This window comes from Pholcus phalangioides, unplaced genomic scaffold (assembly GCF_987345545.1).
Source record: "Pholcus phalangioides strain wild (caught in Gottingen) unplaced genomic scaffold, Ppha-v1.0 ptg000041l_1, whole genome shotgun sequence".
NCBI lineage: Eukaryota > Metazoa > Arthropoda > Arachnida > Araneae > Pholcidae > Pholcus > Pholcus phalangioides.
Window position 1 is genome coordinate 1,851,550 of NW_028301627.1, and position 19,736 is coordinate 1,871,285.

Sequence of the window (19,736 nt, forward strand, 5' to 3'; positions counted from 1 at the left end):
TGGATGAACGAAACTCTGAATTTCGAATGATTCGAGAGAGAGAATGCGTATTTATTAGGAGTGTGGCTAAGATAATATTAAAAGAATGGATGCGAAAATCTGAGCAAGACATTCTAGAGGGGAATCTAATTTCAATATGATTCTTAATGAAAGTGTAAGACAGGATTCTCAATGAAAGTGTAAGACAGGATTCTCAATGAAAATCCAAGAGGAGATTCGGAATGAAAGTCTAAGATGAGATTCTGAATGAAAGTCTAAGATGAGATTCTGAATGAAAGTCTAAGATGAGATTCTGAATGAAAGTCTAAGATGAGATTCTGAATGAAAGTCTAAGATGAGATTCTGAATGAAAGTCTAAGATGAGATTCTGAATGAAAGTCTAAGATGAGATTCTGAATGAAAGTCTAAGATAAGAATGAGAGTTAACTAAGATTCTGAATGAGAGTCTAGGAGTACGAATATGGTGCGCACTGGTTTCCGATTCTGCGAATCTGTGCAATTGCGGATTGGTTAAAAAAACCTGAAATTCAGGTTTTTAACCAATCAGCAACGTGAATCAGATTTTCAACCAATCAGCATGCACTATGTTCGTACCTTAATATAAGATTCTGAATGAAAAATTCTAAGATAAAATTATGAATGAAGAATTCTAAGATAAAATTCTGAATGAAGAATTCTAAGATAAAATTCTGAATGAAGAATTCTAAGATAAAATTCTGAATGAAGAATTCTAAGATAAAATTCTGAATGAAGAATTCTAAGATAAAATTATGAATGAAGAATTCTAAGATAAAATTATGAATGAATGTCTAAGGCCGGGATTACTCTATCAAAGTTTGTAAAAGCTCTTTGACAAAACTTGAAAAATTCAACCTATACTTGAAAAATTCACCGGTTGCATTTGCTCGAATGTAACCGATGCGCTTATTGGTCGAATTTTTCAATTTTTATAAAAGATCTTTTATCAAACTTTTATAGTGTAATCTCGGCCTAAGACAAGTTTCTGAATGGAAGTCTAAGGGTACGAACATAGTGGTGCTGGTTTCTCATTCTGCGAGTCTGTGCCGTTACGGATTGGTTAAAAAAAACCTGAATTTCAGGTTTCTAACCAATCCGTAACGGACAGTAAAAACCTGAAATTCAGGTTTTTAACCAATAGCGTGAGCTATTTTCGTAAAAAAAAAACTCTCGATAGGACTGATCTAAATTGGATTACAGTAAAGACCCTCTTATAACGGATCGTTCACAAACCCTTCTTAAGAGTGAGGATTATTCTTCAAGGTAAAATTTACCTGCATGATAATTCCTAAATTTGACGTTCTAAGTTAAAGAAACCGTGCATGTCCGCGGAAAAATCGCGCGTCTGGACAGATCGCGTGTCCGAATCGTAAAAGAACAAAAGAACCTCCCGAATAGGACATAATCGAAATCAGCAAAACAAATCGAGCTTGAATCGGACATTGAACGTTGGAACAAAGAACAGCGCAAAATCCAAATCAAGCCAAAAAAAAACTAGAATGTGTGACGTAGTTGTTCTATCAAAATACAACGCGAGAAAAATTGAATCGGGCATCGGAATAAATTGAAATTCCCCATGAAAATATTTACCAAGAGAGAAATACAGCGGTTACGCCATGTAATAGAATAGAGTCTTGTCATGCGGGATGGACATGCGAGTGTCATGTCGGATTCGAAGCTCAACGGACGCGGAAACACAAAAAGTGACAGAACAGAGTGTCTTCGGCGTGTGTGAATTATATTGCGTGTGCGTAAATATAAAATTTCAGACATTTTTTTCGTGTGTGTGTGTGTCTCCGGGATTGTATTTGAATACCCCCACCCCACCACTCGGGGGATGACGGGAAGGAAAAATGTGTAAGGGGTTTCCCCAAAATCACTTTTGACACGAAATCCTATCGAATAAAAGTCTCCCCTCGTTTCTAGTCGGTGGTGAGATTTGACCGCTTGAATCTACATAAACTCGTCTATTGGGATTTGTGCCAGAAATTTCACATCGAATTACTATCGAGGGGGGAAAATTTCGAAATTTTTTGCCATTGTTTTCTTTTCCAGAGAAAGAATCTTTGCTTTCTCTCAAACCGATCGCAGCTCCAGTCCTCAACGATATTCAAGTCGTAAAATATGTAAGTGCAAGCAAAGTGCCAGGACCAGATGATATCTATCCTAGGGTCCCCAGGGAATGTGGTAATGAACTGTTATGACCAGTTGCACATGGGAGTAAGTGTTGCTGAGGGTATCGTCCCAGGGGATTGGAAGATTGCTAATGTTGTTCCGATATTTAAGGAGGGTAGTAGTGAAGTGGATAGACGAGAATAATGTATTGTCGGAAAATCAGCATGGGTTCAGGAAGGGGAAATCATGTGTAACTAATCTTCCTTGCTTCTATGATCACGTGACGAAGGCTTTGGGTAAGGGCATAAATGTAGATGTTGTTTACCTTGATTTCCAGAAGGCATTCGATCGGGTCCAACATGGTAAATTCTTAAAGCGTTTACACGAGATTGGGATTGGGGGCAACTTGCTGAATTGGATAGAATCGTGGTTAAGAGATATGTCGCAACGAATTATGGTGAACGGGGAATTCTCTGGTTGGACAGGCGTCACTAGTGGAGTTCCTCAAGGAAGTGTCCAGGGCCCCCATACTTTTTTTCACTTTTTATCGATAAACTCGATCAGGGTATCGATGGGATTATTAGCAAATTTGAAGATGGCGTGAAGCTAATGGGAGTAGTAGAGAATCAAAGCGATAGGGAGAGGCTCCTGACGAACTTGAATATGATTACAACATGGGCTAATGAATGAAGTATGGCGTTTAGCGTTGACAAGTGCACGGTCGCTCATTTTAGTCCGAACAACCCACGGTTTTCTTACTAGTTGAATGATGTCACTATCCCGGAGGCAACTAGAGTCACCCGATTTGAGAATTCTCATTGACGAGCGGCTTAGGTTTTCTGAATATTGTTCAGCTGTGGTCAAAAAAGCAAATAGAATGCTCGGCTTCATTTTCAAAAAGGTCTCTTCGCGTTCTCCTAAAGTCATTCTTCCGCTTTTTCGAGGCTTATTATCATCATCCGTCCACTACCTATCGTTTAGTAAGAGAAAATTCTACGTTGTGGTGTCACAGGAATTAAACCCTAAACCGAATTAGGAATTTTCTCCTATAGGGTTTCTGAAAAATGGAATAGCTTACCTCCGGGAGTCGTTGATTCTAACATAATTGATATGTTTTAAAAAGAAGTACGATGGACAGACATAGTGAGATGAATCGAGAAGCGCTATCGCTAGTTACATTAAGATACCATTATCTTTTTTATAGGAAGCGTATTATATAGTATTAACTATTAGTTCGTTCTTTCGTGATACAGTCAACGTCCGTTATAACGGCCCTACGTTATAGCGACCTTTCCATTACAACGACCGGCAGGATAATTTTCAAATGCTTTCAGGTACGAAACATCCAAAATGTAAACCTTTCGATATAAACGACCATTCAATATAACGTCCGTTTCTGACGGAACAATGGTGGCCGTCATAACGAGTGACGACTGCATATGCTTTTATATCGGGTTAGAGCAAAGAACGCGTCAGTGACTGACTAGAAGAGTGACCTAGAGAGTGTCTGAGCGTTAGAGTGACTAAAAGAGTGATTAAAGGACTAGGTCAATGAGTGACCAAAACAGTGTGTTAGAATGTAAATGGCCAAAAGAGTGATCTATAGAATAAGGGATACGCCAGTAAGCGACCAAAAGAGTAACCTAAAGAGTGAGTGGCTAGGCCAGTAAGTGACCTAGAGAGTTTCTGAACGAGAAATTGGCCTAGAAATCTAGAGACTAGGTCAGTGAATGACTAAAAGAGTGATGGAGAAAGCATGTGAGGGACTATGAGAGTGACCTAGGGAGTCAGCTGCTATGTCAGTGAGCCACCAAAATAGTGACTCAGGGAGTTAAGGAGCATGAGAACTGACCTAGAGAGCGCTGGACCAGGTCGGTCAGTGACCAAAAGAGTGACCTAGAACGTGTGCGAAACAGTGTGAGATCATGCAAGTGACTAAAACAGTGAGAGCACGTAAGTGACTAAAACAGTGAGAGCACGTAAGTGACTAAAACAGTGAGAGCACATAAGTGACTAAAACAGTGAGAGCATGTAAGTGACTAAAATAGTGTGTGAGCATGTGAGCGACCATAAGAGTGACCTAGAGACAGAGATGTATTTGTAGGGGTGGAAGCCAAGAGGGTTATGGCGTAGGGCTGCAAATTTGAGTCAAGAAAATTAGACTTGAATGGGAGAAGGGCGGCAAAAATTTTATAGCCCATCGGCATGGGCCCCCCCCCCCACAAGCCCTGGGCCCCGGGACAATTATAATTTCTTATTTTTTCATGCTGTAAATTCACTATAGTTGGACCCGTGAAAAGTCTAGCTTCGGGGGGGGGGGGGAGGGAGTCGCAAAAGCTCCCAATCTTAGGGCCCCGCTCCAGGATATTGAGGGGGACGGGCCCAACGGCGTCAAAGCCATACGTCTCTGAGTGAGTGTGTGTATGAAGCGGATCCAGAAAGAATCAAAACTCACCGATTTTCTCGCTGGAGTCCTCGTCCTTCGTCCTGTCCTCCTTGTCCGTGACGACGCTGGATGGCGAGGACGTGCTGCCACTGGCCGGCCTGGGCGGCAGGATCAACGGCGAGGTCAAGCTCAATCCCATAGCCGGATGCGAGGGTCCCAGTCCGGGAATCACGCCACCACCGGCCCCGAGCAGCCCCGGGAACAGGTGGGGTGCGCTGAGACGGTCCACGACGCTGTGCAGGGACCTGGCGGTGGCCCCGACGTGGCCCCCGGCCAGGGCGACGTTCCTCGCCGCCAGGAACTGCGGGAGGCTGTTGACGCTGGTCGTTATCGGCCGGTCCGGGTTGAATGACTTGGTCACGAACTCGGTCAGCTGTTCCATGTTCATCTGGAGTTTTTTTTTATAAAATTATTTTAGTGTGCTTCTCAGACGGGGAGGAAATTATCAATTACCCGGATTATCAATTATCGAACCGGCCTAAAACATTACTGGATGCCGTCGCAGGAGCATTTCTCTTGCAACACAAACGGTGTCAATTTCTTGGAATCCTCGCACAGTCAGAACCCGGAACATTTCCGTGCGCAAATAATTATCCTGAATTATTCGGGCCACAATCGAGCAACATCCATAATTATCACTACGGTCAGTCTCAGTTTGATGATAATTCCATAAGCCAACTACCCAGGCAGTTCTTGAAGGGTCATTAGATACAGATTACGATCACCAATTAGTCATAATCTCCGATAATTTCTGGAATTATCTTACCCGGTCGGTATATAGCGATGGACGTCAACAAGTCCTGGAGGAGGTGGAGAAGAGACACGCACACACATGCACGGGGCCACCCCCACGTGGTATTTGTCTCGGAGAATCCCCGTCAAACTTATCAAGTGCTCAATTCCAGCGTGTGGTGATCACGAGTGGTTCGCTGAGGATCGAGTGAATCCTTTTTCCCGGCTAAAGACCGGGACGACGTTTGAAATCAAGGATCCGGAGAGGCACGTGGGGGGAGGGGGGAAAGGAGGCGGGGCTATACGGAGCGTTTTGGGCGTGGCCTGACGGTCGTTACGTCACGACTTCGGAGTTTTGTGGTTGAACGGGAAAACGTCAAGGAGCCGTCTTATATGTACGTATCTCGAATTCTCCAACTTCTTTTCAAATTATTGTCTTTTTCTCCCTCGAGCTGAATAACTTCTGAATAGTTTCGGTTTCTATTTCGGGAAATTTCTCGTTGAAGGAAAAAATAGGCCGGATAGGTGAGTACTTAGGCCTTTTTTTTTAAGTTAAGATATGTCGTAGGCCAGCCATGCGCGGATACAGAGGAAGGCGAGATGGGGGCGATCGTCCCCTTCCCAAGAGCCAATAAATGAGGGGAAAAAATTACATGTCCCGTAAAATACGGGTTGATTCAATGACGTTCGAAGTTGAATGTTTCTGCCTCAGCTTTATTCGGAGCTGGAGATATCCGCTTCGGATTTATTCACTGCTGAAGATGTCTGCCTCAGCTCAAATCGAAGCTGATGATGTCTGAAATAACACCACTCGAGCTGATAATGAGTGCTCGATTTCATTCGCAGCTGAAGATAGCTGCCTCCGTTCCATTCGCAGCTGGAGATGTCTGACTCGGCTACATTCACAACTGGAGATTTCTGCCTCGGCTACATTCGCAGCTGAATATGCTCGCCTCCGCTTCATTCTAGGATGAAGATGTTTGCCTCTACTCTATTCACTGGGAAGATCTCCTCTTCTGCTTCATTTGTAACTGGAGATAGATACCTTTATTTGCCGCTGATGGTGCATGCCTCGCCTCCATTCGTAGCTGAAAATATATGCCTAGGCTTTATTCGCAGCTGAAGATGTCGGCCTCTGTATGTCTTCTCGGATGTCGAATTTTTGCCTCTCCAAGCATTTAAAACCATGAGGGCCGCAAAAAATATTTGTGCCCAGCCTCTCAAACAGGAGTGGATTCAGGTCAATGTGTCGGGAGGGGTCAATTGTTTAGGTTTGTTTAAAAGTCCTGTATTTTACGGGGCAAACAAATTTTCATATATTATTCGACTCTTGAAGGAGGTGGTCGTTCCAACCCTTCCCCCCCCCCCCACTCTGGACCCACGTCTGAACGGAGAGGCAGACATCTGCAGCTGCGAATGGAGCAGAGCCAGATAACTACGAAAGTAGTAGTGAAATGTACGAAGCCGCTTTTCAGCTTCAAATGAATCGAATGAAGGCGATTTTCAGCTTTGAATGCAGCGAATGAAGTCGATTTCCAGCTTCGAATGCAGTGAATGAAGGCGATTTTTCAGCTTCGAATGGGGTGAAGGCAGACATTTTCAGATTTGAATGGAGTGAGGCTGATATCTTCAGCAGCGAATGGAGCAGAGCCAGACAACTACGAAAGTAGTAGTGAAATGTGTGAAGCCGCTTTTCAGCTTCAAGTGAATCGAATGAAGGCGATTTTCAGCTTCGAATGGAGCAGAGCCAGACAACTATGAAAGTAGTAGTGAAATGTGTGATGCCGTTTTTCAGCTTCAAATGAATCGAATGAAGGGGATTTTCAGCTTCGAATGAATGCGATTTTTAGCTTCGAATGAATGCGATTTTCAGCTTCGAATGAATGCGATTTTCAGCTTCGAATGAATGCGATTTTCAGCTTCGAATGGAGCAGAGCCGGACAACTATGAAAGTAGTAGTGAAATGTGTGATGCCGTTTTTCAGCTTCAAATGAATCGAATGAAGGTGATTTTCAGCTTTGAATGCAGCGAATGAAGTCGATTTCCAGCTTCGAATGCAGCGAATGAAGCCGATTTACAGTTTCGGATGGAGCGAAGGTAGATATGACATCTCAGCTGCGAATGGAGCTGCCGACATCGCATCCTCAGCTGCGAATGGAGTGAAGGCAGAAGGATTCAGTCAACACCCACCCCCATAGATAAGACCTATATACTGTATATATCTTATCTATGGTGGGGGTGTTGACCCAGGGTGACGTGTCGGAAAAGCAACTCTTTGTGTAGTTACATCGGATCATTCTGTATCGTTTTGAGGGACAAAAAATTTCTTCTATATTATTCGGTTCTTGGGAGGGGCGATCGCCCTCATCACCCCCACCCCCGGATCTGCACTTGCTCTTGAATTAAGGACTTCTTGTGACCAGGGGCCCAGGGTAATCACAAATTTTTGGAAAACCCCACTAGCATTAGGAATCGTTTCATATTATTGATGTGAGGCAATTATGAATAAATGTCATGACCAATGCCCCCAGGCTCTTCGTGAAGTGAATGACCATTTACAGGTCACTTCTTGTACAGGCTAATGTTTGAAGTCAGTTCAATGAGGCCAGCCACTTCCATGAGTGCCGGATATTCCGGCTCTTAATAATAAATATTCAAAAAACTCAACCGTGTGAGAAAAATATGTTACCGCCGCTGTTTGAGTGAATGAGTGAGTGATCTAGTGACTGACTTGGAAAGCGAGCGAGTGAGCAAACGAGTGACAAAAAGAGCGAATAACCGACAGAATGAGTGACTCACCGCGATAGTCAGGTCACTAAGTGAATGAATGAGTGACCCACCGATATAGTCAAGTTACTAAATGAATGAATGACGAAGTAAGATGATTGCTTTCTGGGTCTCGTCATTGTAAGTCATTAGAGCTCTGGAGCACTCTCTCAAGAATACATGTGGTGATTGAACTTCCCATTCGGTTAATTTCCTGTCGACGAATTTTTATTTCCGTTAATTTCTCGTCGATGAATTTTTATTTCCGTTAACTTCCTGTCGATGAATTTCCGTTTCCGTTAACTTTCCGTCGATTAATTTTCATTTCCGTTAACTTCCTGTCAATGAATTTTCATTTCCGTTAATTTCCCGTCGATGAATTTTTATTCCTTCAATTTCTCGTCGATGAATTTTTATTTCCGTTAACTTCCTGTCGATGAATTTCCGTTTCCGTTAACTTTCCGTCGATTAATTTTCATTTCCGTTAACTTCCTGTCAATGAATTTTTATTTCCGTTAATTTCCCGTCACTAAATTTTTATTCCTTCAATTTCTCGTCGATGAATTTTTATTTCCGTTAACTTCCTGTCAATGAATTTCCGTTTCCGTTAACTTTCCGTCGATTAATTTTCATTTCCGTTAACTTCCTGTCAATGAATTTTCATTTCCGTTAATTTCCCGTCACTAAATTTTTATTCCTTCAATTTCTCGTCGATGAATTTTTATTTCCGTTAACTTCCTGTCAATGAATTTCCGTTTCCGTTAACTTCCCGTCGATGAATTTTTATTTCCGTTAATTTCCCGTCGTTGAATTTCTATTTCCGCTAATTTCCTGTCGATTAATTTTCATTTCCGTTAACTTCCTGTCAATGAATTTTCATTTCCGTTAATTTCCCGTCGATGAATTTTTATTTCCGTTAATTTCCCGTCACTAAATTTTTATTTCCTTCAATTTCTCGTCGATTAATTTTTATTTCCGTTAACTTCCTGTCGATGAATTTCCGTTTCCGTTAACTTTCCGTCGATGAATTTTCATTTCCGTTAACTTCCTGTCAATGAATTTTCATTTCCTTTAATTTCCCGTCGATGAATTTTTCTTCCGGTGCATTTTCGCCAGTGACGTTTACCTTTTATTTAATTTTCTTTTCCATGAATTTTTATTTCATTTCTTTTTTTTCTTGAATTTAATTTTTTTCTCTTAACTTCAAATGAAAATAAATTCATTAAATAATCAATTTATTTTTTCAATTAATTGAATTAATCGATGAAATGAAAATAAATAATCATATGATTAATAAAAAAATCAAATTTTAATTTAATTTTTCCATTTATTGTTTCCTTTATTTCGCTTTCATTTAACTTTCTTTTGAAATAATTTTCTTTTCAATGAATTTTCCTTTCTCTCATACAATTCTTCTCTCATTTAATGACTTTTCTAATTAATAATCATTTAATGTTTTTTCGGTTAAAAAATTTGCCTTTCGATTAATTTTTCTTTCTCACACAAATAATTTTTCTTTCATTAAATTTTCCGTTCGATTACTTTGCGTTTAAAATTTCCTTAAAAATAAAATAAATTTTCCTTTCGGTGAATTTTTCTTTCATTCAATTTTGTTTGATTTCATACTAATTTTCATTCGATTAATTTTTTCTTTCCCTTAATTTTTATTTTTTCAATTATTAATTTTTTTTCTCTTAATTCTTCTTTAGTTCAATTTTTTTTATGAATTTTTCTTTCATTCAAGTTTTTTATGAATTTTTCTTTCATTCAATTTTTTATGAATTTTTCTTTCATTCAATTTTTTATGAATTTTTCTTTCATTCAATTTTTAATGAATTTGTCTTTCATTCAGTTTTTTATGAATTTTTCTTTCATTCGATTTTTTATGAATTTTTCCTTCATTCAATTTTTTATGAATTTTTCTTTCATTCAATTTTTTAATGAATTTTTCTTTCATTCAATTTTTTAATGAATTTTTCTTTCATTCAATTTTTTATGAATTTGTCTTTCATTCCGTTTTTTATGAATTTTTCTTTCATTCGATTTTTTATGAATTTTTCCTTCATTCAATTTTTTATGAATTTTTCTTTCATTCAATTTTTTAATGAATTTTTCTTTCATTCAATTTTTTATGAATTTGTCTTTCATTCAGTTTTTTATGAATTTTTCCTTCATTCAATTTTTTATGAATTTTTCTTTCATTCAATTTTTTATGAATTTTTCCTTCATTCAATTTTTTATGAATTTTTCTTTCATTCAATTTTTTTATGAATTTTTCTTTAATTCAATTTTTTATGAATTTTTCTTTCATTCAATTTTTTATGAATTTTTCTTTCATTCAATTTTTTTTATGAATTTTTCTTTCATTCAGTTTTTTTGATTGATTTTTTTTCCGTACAATTTTCTTTCGGTTAATTTTTTGTCATTAATTTTTCTTTTCCGATTATTAATTTGCGGTAAATTTATCGTGAATTGTTTCGATGCAAACAGGGATTTCAATGGAGAAAAAGATGAACACCTCTTATCGACACGTCGAAATAACACGGATCATCTACTATATACACTTCTACTATAGGCCTACGCAACCGTTTAGTGACTGCACAAGTCACCCATTGTTCCCATGATGTCGGACTGGGGGGAGAGGGGAACGGGAAAACAGGAGATTGTGATCCCCCTTCCCCTCGTGTTTTTATTGGATTTCAACTCAACACCGCAGAACTAAAAACACCCGCTCCAGGGGTGGTTTCCTTTTTCCTCGGCCCCCCCTCTTTTCTACCATCGGAGATTATTTTACTCCAGTTCTGTATTTGGCATGTTCATATTTCATTAGTTTGCTTTAGGCGTGTCCTTGCTTTTTTGTCTCGATCACACGCATATAGCGAACGAAAATTTGAGGAATTATACTGTGCGATCATGTTATTCGTCATTTCGGTACATAGGCTACGTAAAGCTCCGGTATTCAATTGATCGTTCCTGTGATCGAATGTCTATTTGGTTTTTCCCAGTGCGTGGCCGTTTAGTAACTGTTTCAACGTGTTTGATCGCGGTCTGATTTTACCCGTGGCACCAGGGCCACATCATGGAGCATTCCCGGATAAACGAATATGTTTAGACCAGCTGTTTCATTGTTTGAACACGGCCTGATTTACCCGTGGCACCAGGGCCGCTTTATGGAGCATTCCCGGGAAAAATAATGTGCTGCAATGTGATCCAGCTGTTGATCGTGTTTTGATTAACCCATAGTAGCAGCAGTGCCGTCTTAAAGGAAGGGCCGACTCCGGCATGGCTCGGGGTCCTCAAGAGAAGAGGGGCCTCACAAAAATAAGATCTATTGAAGTTTTGGAGAATTTGCCTGGTAGGGCTTCAGAAAAATCAGTTGGTCCCGGAGCCCATGATGCTCTTAAGACGGCCCTACGCATCAGGGTGCCTTCACGGGTAAAATAATATGCCGAGGCCAGCTATTTCAACGTGTTTGATCGCTGCCTGTTTAACTAGTGGCACCAGATTCGCATCATGGAGCATTCCCGGGTAAAATTAAGCGTTTGTTGAGGACGTCTGCTTCAACTTGCTTGATTACAGGCTGATAAACCCATGACACCAGGTTGCATCATGGAGCCTTCCAGGGTGAAATAATGTGCTGAGGCTAGAGAGAGCTACTTGCCCAGAATTACCGCCTATTGATATGTATAGTTATTCTGAAAAATCAGATTTCCAGATCTCGTTGTCATCACGTAGGGATAGCCTACCCCCTATGCAGTCAGCACCATCGAATGGGGCCATGCATGAAGATGGCTCCACTATATCCGCCCCTTTCTTTGATGTGTCTGTCCTCAGGCCTGGACATATATGACAGCTCCCTTTCTATAGTAAATTCACTGTGCAAAAAGAAAGCCATCCCGGGGGTGCAAGACTAGAGCCTTGTAGTCCCGTCCTCCAGTGTGGAACAAGTGGCATCAGAACCAGAGATGCTGTGGGTGCTCGAGCACCTTCAGAATCAATAATCAATAAAATCAGATAAACATGATTTTTTTCCCAAAAGACACTCGAACAATCAGTGGCTTATAGACCAGTGGTTCTAGATCTGGAACCATACCGCCCCCTCGTGACTATGGGATATTTTAAGGGGACCACGGGAGAAAATGAAGTCACGCCAGGTGGTTAACGGAGGCCACAGAGTGCTGAAAAAAAAATGTAACTACTGTAGCCTACGTTCACAATTCAGCAGAGCTGCTGATAAAACCCAGACCATCTTAACGCATGCACCCATCCGGCCATGACCCAAAACCTCATGCCCGTAGAAGGCCTACGCAAGATTTTACTTCCATCTCAGTATCGGCCGTGAAACACCAATTTTCCCGGAGGGGCATGATGTTAAGATGGCCCAGCATAAAACCAGACAAGAAGAAAACTCTCACTAAACTCTAGCCCAGGGTAGGCTCGGATTCAGGGTGATATGTCAAGATAGCAATTTATTGTGTTGGTCCGCGTAGCGTACGCCAATTTTTCTCTATATAATTCGGCTCTTCGAAGGGAGTAGTCACTTAGGGATCCAGAGATCAAAACCTAATTTATAAAGTTTTATTTTATATAAATTATAAATTTAGTTTAGACCTAATCCATTTCAATAAGTAGAAAGGAGGGGGGTCACACTTCTGTATGAAATGCGGAGCTTTATTAGACAAGGGAGCCCGCTAATCAGATATGGCCTGAATGGAGGGCCAATGGCTAAAAACAGTTTGAGAAACAGTTATAGACTCAGTTTTAAACATTGCACCACCAAGGCTCCGTCGGCAATCGCCAATAGGCTTACTGTTATAGATTTATCTGTACCAAAAAAGTAGGGGCCCTAAGAATTATTGGAGCCCTCCTTAGTTTTCTTTGAGGCAGAGGCGTACGCAGGAGAAGGGGGGATGTGGGCTGCGCCTGGAATACAAAGGGATAGCCAACTTCAAGGCCCTGAAAAGTGCGGAGGGGACCCTTATGAACACGAGATCTGCGTGAAATTTTCGACAACAAGTTTGTTTATTGGTAAGCAGGTATTCCTAGGGAACATTTCTAAGGCGGTGGGGGGGGGGGGGCTTCAGGAAAAATCACTCATGGGGCCTATGTAGCCCCGTTTTGCCACTGTGAGGAACAGTTCCCAAATATACTTTTTGTTCATCACCCCTTCTTCAGAATTTTTTTCTCTCACCCCCCCCCCCCCAACTCAAGCGGACCCATACGATCCTATGGTACATCGATTGTTTCTATCTCCCCCCCCCCCCAGAGCCATTCCATCGCCCACTTCGGGAAACACTATACTAGGTATTGCCGAACACATACCTGGACGTGAGACCGCGTTAAATAAGTCAACGGACCCTCCTAATTATCCCCTTCCTCCCCCGATGTATAAATCACATTCTGTCACAAGCGTTGCCCTTTAATCCCGCCCAATTGTAAGCGATCCGTGTTTGATTGGCCAATTTGTAGGCGTCATCGAATACGTCACATTTTCTTCTCTCTCTCTCTCTTCGTCCGATGCTCCTCCCACTCGAAACTTGATCCGGGGCAGTAGCGTGGCGGCGGAATGGAATCTCTGGTATTTTGAGTTTATATATACCGTACAATGCGTGAACGCGTAGCAGCTCTTGAGCTTTCTGATCCGGGCAACGACGGCCGTCACTATTTATATTTAGAGTTTTCAATAATTAATTGGAAATGGAGGTGCATGATGGGATGACACATAATGATCTTCAATTGGATCCGTAGACATTTTTTGTTGCTATTAGACTAGAAACTAGCCATTACATTTGTTTCCCATGGTCTAGGGAGAACCTGGGATGAATCTGATTTTTGATTTTAATTTTGATTACTATATGATAATTTTTGATACTTTTTTTGATAATTTTTGGTACTTTTTTTGATAATTTTTGGTACTTTTTTTGATAATTTTTGGTACTTTTGTTTGATAATTTTTGGTACTTTTTTTGATAATTTTTGGTACTTTTTTTTGATAATTTTTGGTACTTTTTTTTTGATAATTTTGATACTTTTTTTTGATAATTTTGAGTGTTTTTGATAATTTTGATACTTTTTATTGAAGTTTTTGATAATTTTGATACTTTTTATTGAAGTTTTGATAATTTTAATACTTTTTGATACATTTGGTAAACTTTTATACCTTTTTGTTATTTTTTTGATAATTTTAATACTTTTTGATAATTTTAATATTTTTGATAATTTTAATATTTTTGATAATTTTTTGATACTTCGTTTATTTTGATACTTTTTTGTTTATTTTGATAATTTTTTTTATATACCAAATGATAATTTTTGTTATATAGAACAAGTAAAAACAGTGTTCATATAATTCTATTAATTCAATGTAGGCCTATTACTCGAAGCTCGATGAAAACAATATACAAGTGATCATCATTTCTAAGCTGAAACAAAATAAAGCTACTGGGCACGATAAGATAACTCATAAAAGATTTGAAATAATTTCCAAATATCATCTTCACGTAATGAAGAAGATATTATCAAATCATCAATATATTACATGGAATTTCTCAATCCTGAATTAGAATATATATTCCATTGTTGATCCCATCTTTAAAACGGGTGATGCGAATGATCAGGGCCATTTCGATTCGTCCGGTTTTTTTCAAAAGTTATAGAAAAGTGTATGAAAAGCAGTGAATCACAGCTATCTTAACAAAAATGTTTGCTTTAAACCAGTGATTTCCAACGTGGGCGTTAACGCCCCCTGGGGGGCGATGGAATGTTCTAGGAGGGCAGTAGCAGCTACGGGTATAGCATAGGATTCTATGGGTTAGATTGCGTTGGGGGAGCTGGGAGAAAAAAATTTCTGGAGAAGGGGGCGATGGGAGAAAAAAATTTCTGAAGAAGGGGGCGATGGGACAAAAAGGTTGGGAAACTATGCTCTAAACCAGTGTTTCTCAACCGCCGGGCTGTGGCCCGGTACTGGGCCGTGACATCATTCATACCCGGGCCGCGACTGATCTGCCGTTTCTTTTCCCCCATTCATGTTCAATGTTTTCCTTAATCATGTGTTTGACCGGGCCTTCCACTTACAAAAACAAATGAAACCGGGCCGCGGGCTTCCAAAGGTTAAGAACCACTGCTTTAAACCAATATAGTTTAAAAAAAAAATTGAAATACAGAAATGGGCATAATTGAATTCAATGATTACTTAAAAATAAAGGATTTAACAACAACCAATATTCTACAGCAGTCTTTCTAGATTTAAGAATGAGATTTTGTGGAATTGGATATGTCACCGTCAAAGCCCGAAGTTGGCCACTTCGCGAAGTGACCAGCCGAGCTGACCCGGCCAATATATCGATCCCTATACATCCCTATTGTTTGTAGTATATTAGTAGTATATCTGCTATTAGTAGTAAGGTCCCTATTAGTAGTATATCTGCTATTAGTAGTAAGATCCCTATTAGTAGTATATCTGCCAAAACCCGAAGTTGGCCACTTCGTGCAGTGGCTAGCCGAGTTGACCCGACAAATGTCCGGAATTCGGGTTTTCGTCGGACCCTATACATCGATCCCTATGATCAGGTGTCATCGCCGCTTTGGAGTATTTTTTTTTCTTTGGTGTGTGATAATTATGGCGATTTATAATTAGCCATAGCTATCCATGATAATTATGGTTAGCTATGGCAACCCTAACGATCATAGGAATCTGAATATTGATATCTTAGTGATACATATATAAGGATGTATAGGGATCAACATATAGGGGGTCGTCCAAAGCCGGGCGAAACCCCCGAATTTCCGACATTGGCCGGATCAACTGGATCAGCCACTACACGAAGTGGCCAATTTCGGGCTTAGGCAGATATACTACATAGAAAATATCAATAGTTAGACTAAGAGGCAATATGTTGAAAGGGTTTGCAACCGATCTCTAAAATAGACAACAGTCTGTTAAAATTAATGGAAAAACATTTTTCAGGGAGTCAAACACGGCGTACCACTAGGATCTGTTCTAGGGCCATTGTTGTTATTAATTTATAACAATGATTTTTTTGTAAATTGAAGCTAATGATGATACTGGTGATACTGTGCTGTATGTTGAGGACACTGAAATAGAAAGTCTCGTGAAAAACGTAGAAGGCCTGATAACAATTAATTTATGCCTATAGTCTGTTTCAGGTTAACTTTGCAGTGAAGAGAAAGGTAGAGAGTGTATTCTTTCGCCGCAAAATATAGTTCTCATACATCGGAGGTTTAAGATGAACACTTATACAGAATATTTCAATTTTTTCTATGATTTTGAAAAAAATACTGAAAAAAACATCGTTTTGAACCGATGTTCACTTGTTTAAAATTGTTAAATTATAAAAAATATTGGTTACCATTATCAAAAATCCATAGCAACGGCAACGACATTCTGGCGCGATATCCTAGAAATTTTCCCCACCAATATCACTGTCGTGTTTTTTCCGTTACACAATTGTATACTGTATATGTATATTCTTTTTCGTTATTTGGTTGAATTTTCCACAACGATTCAATTTTTCATTCAGTTTTTCATGCAGTTATAGGCTTACATAAAAACGAATATTCAATCAGTTTTATTTTCTCCCCAAAATAGGCCTCAGTGAGTTCAGATATTCACTCACAGATTACAAGAAGTGTTTCTCTTCCACAGAGTGCCGATACTATTGTGAGAGGCCGTCTACGGGTGCAGAAGTTTTTTGTTTTAGATCCTCTTTTTTTTAAATTATTTATTTTTTGCTATGTTTATGGTATAGTTTTAGTTTCCGATCACGGAGAGTATTGACAGAGTCGCGACTTCCACTCACACGAACGGACGCCATCTTCCACCCAACCTGTTCCTCCCGATGCGCCCCTTGCCTTTATAGTGTCTCTTCAGATAAAATAAATGAGAGGGGGGAGGGGGGGTCCACAGTGGTTTGGGCTTTCATCTTTTATGTGACAGTTGTGTCTTTATTTTCACCAGAGATAGCCACGCTAAAGTTCTCTGCTCTTCCATTCCTGAATACTATGTTTTTGAATACTCGCTGTAAACAAAACTCGATAAGAATCATCCGTAATAACCATGAGCACCACATCAACCGTAACAAAAGACTAAAGCTGTCGTGAAAACAAGTGGCATCGACGTATACCGTTCGGGAAAGGGGGGGGGGGAAGGTCGAGCGACGAAAATTTGGGCAAGAAAAGTGAGTAGAAAAATTCTAAACTTTACCGTATCATTATTATTATTTGGTGCTATTCCTGCATTTACACGTGAAAACAGAGTTAATCTGCTTCTTCTCAATTTTATTTAACGTTAATTTTTTCCATTTAAATTGAAGAAAAAATTAAAACTCCCCAAGTTTTTGAGAGTCATGGTTAATATACAGTATTTTAAAATTACACGTTGCTTTCATAATATTGTTTGGATTTTTTTTTTTGTAAATAAATTTCAGCTGAGGGAAGGGAAATATTGCAGAAAAATATATGACTTTTTTGAAATTTTTAATGTTACTTACGGCACATTAATGAAGAGTAAGTTACTCTTACATTACAGTAAGTTACTGTTACATTAATCAAAAGACAAAACAAATGATTTCAAAAACCTCACTTTAATTTCTGAAAGTATCGGCAATGGTTTTCTTTTAATTCTATAATTATTACTAATTTAACTGTGCAATTACGTTACACGTAAAAAAGATTTTTCTCAGTGAGATTGGCGAGAATCGGCCATACCTTACCGAGGCCGCGCATCGATACATTGGTTAAGAGGCTTTCGTTCCCATAGCAACGAGTGATGCGGTTCCCTCGTAGCTTCCCCTTCACTGCAAAGTTAACCTGAAACGGACTATAGTCAAACAATAAACTAAAACTAAACATGAAAAAAAACCATGGTTGTCAAATAACAACCCATTGTAACTGTAAAGAAATAAATAGAGTTTCTGTGTGGGTCATAATCCCGACAGACGAAATACCGATAGGTCAAAATCCCGACACGGTCCAATTTAAAAATTAAATTTCGCCGTATAAGCCGCACTTCGCGATTTCTGTCGGGATTTGAATTTCTCGCGGTGAGGGGCGTTGGGGCGCCGATGAGAATGATAAATTGCGACCAAATATATAGGATTGATATATATGAGATTGCGATATATACGGGGTGATTATAAAAAAACTATCCCGACATATGGGCCCCTAACTATCATACCATTCACAGAAACTGAATGAAATTTCGGCATAAGGTATTTTGAGGTATGCGCGGATAACGCGGAGGTATGTGAGGAATGATATGGAAAACAACAGTGTCACTCTAACAGTTACGGTTACAGTGAGAAAATTTCGAAAATATCAAATGGCAACACCAAGTTTTTTGTATTGGAATGCGATCTCCATACTGAAAAACACTAAATAGCGTTGGAATGGCACCTGTAGCACGAAAATCCCCGGAGCTAGGCAAGGAAAAGGGACTTTGCCGTGCACCAGAGCATTAATGTTCGTTTCATTCGTCACACCGTTTCTTCGGCTGAGATCCCAGACTGATTGATGCTCCACAAGGTCATTTGTGAAACACAATCAAATGCTTTATTTTATGCTGCTTCTCTGTCCTTATTGGTTGTCCTCACTTTTAGCCTATCTACCGCCGGTGATTTTCATGCTTCAGTTGCCGTTCGAACGCTATTTAGGGTTTTTCACAATGGAGATCACATTCCAATACAAAAAACTTGGTGTTGCCATTTGGTATTTTCGAAATTTTCTCACTGTAACCGTAACTGTTAGAGTGACACTGTTGTTTTCCATATCATTCTTGAGCGCATACATCAAAATACCTTATGCCAAAATTTCATTCAGTTTCTGTGAATGGTATGACAGTTAGGGGCCCATATGTCGGGATAGTTTTTTTATAATCACCCTGTATATATATCTTTAAGTCTATGGTGTTACGGATCACGACCACGACCTAAAATTGGTTCGCGGGGGGCCTCCGATTAGGGTCGTACGAATGCACTTACAGCCAAAATGATTTGAAATGGATATTGCATTTTGCGAGAAAGTAATTTAAAAAAAAAATAAGAATTTTTACAGCTGTTTTATGCAAACTTGGCGATAAAATGTATTGGCGAATTCCTCGAAGATGTATTTTATGCATGGATATACCGTTTTAACAAATACCGTTATTAGTGTGAAAATCTCGATTTAACGATAACTTTTCCAATCCCCTTGTGACGTCCATCGAATCCTACCCCTTGAACTTATGTGGACTGCCCCGGCGGGTGCAGACAAAACATCTGCCGGTTGTAAACACCTGCTCCTGTAGAGTAGTACGCCGTCGTCTAACGAGAGATAAGAACTTGGAGAGAGAGAGACGAACCGAGATAGTGAATGGATGTGCGACCAACGTGGTCGACACTAAAGTATTTTAACTAAAATGTAGAATGTACATATATTGTTATTTAAAATTAAAAATCATTTAATCAAGAATAATGATTTGTTATCTCATTGGCAAAAATGAGTTCACCACTACGCTACAGCTAAAAAATTTGGTGGCAGCGGTTTGGATGTGTTTCACGTCGTTCCGATGTTCTTCTTCGTAAAAGTTTTTGACTGTTGATGTCTCCAACAGGAGTTTCGAATTCGGCCATCCGTGCCGTCGAAAGATTTGGTCATCAGTGCC

The 19,736-nt window shown here is 39.6% G+C and overlaps 1 protein-coding gene across 1 annotated transcript in view; it reads right to left on the reverse strand.

Moving 5' to 3' along the window:
* Window positions 1-5,485, reverse strand: part of LOC149065037 (uncharacterized) — a 79,451-nt gene extending 73,966 nt beyond the window's left edge. The window contains exon 1 of the mRNA XM_089254273.1: window positions 4,589-5,485. Within this exon, the coding sequence (XP_089110399.1) occupies window positions 4,589-4,967 (379 nt within the window). The 5' untranslated portion in view covers window positions 4,968-5,485. The remainder of the gene's footprint in view (window positions 1-4,588) is intronic.
* Between the last annotated feature and the right edge of the window lie 14,251 nt (window positions 5,486-19,736).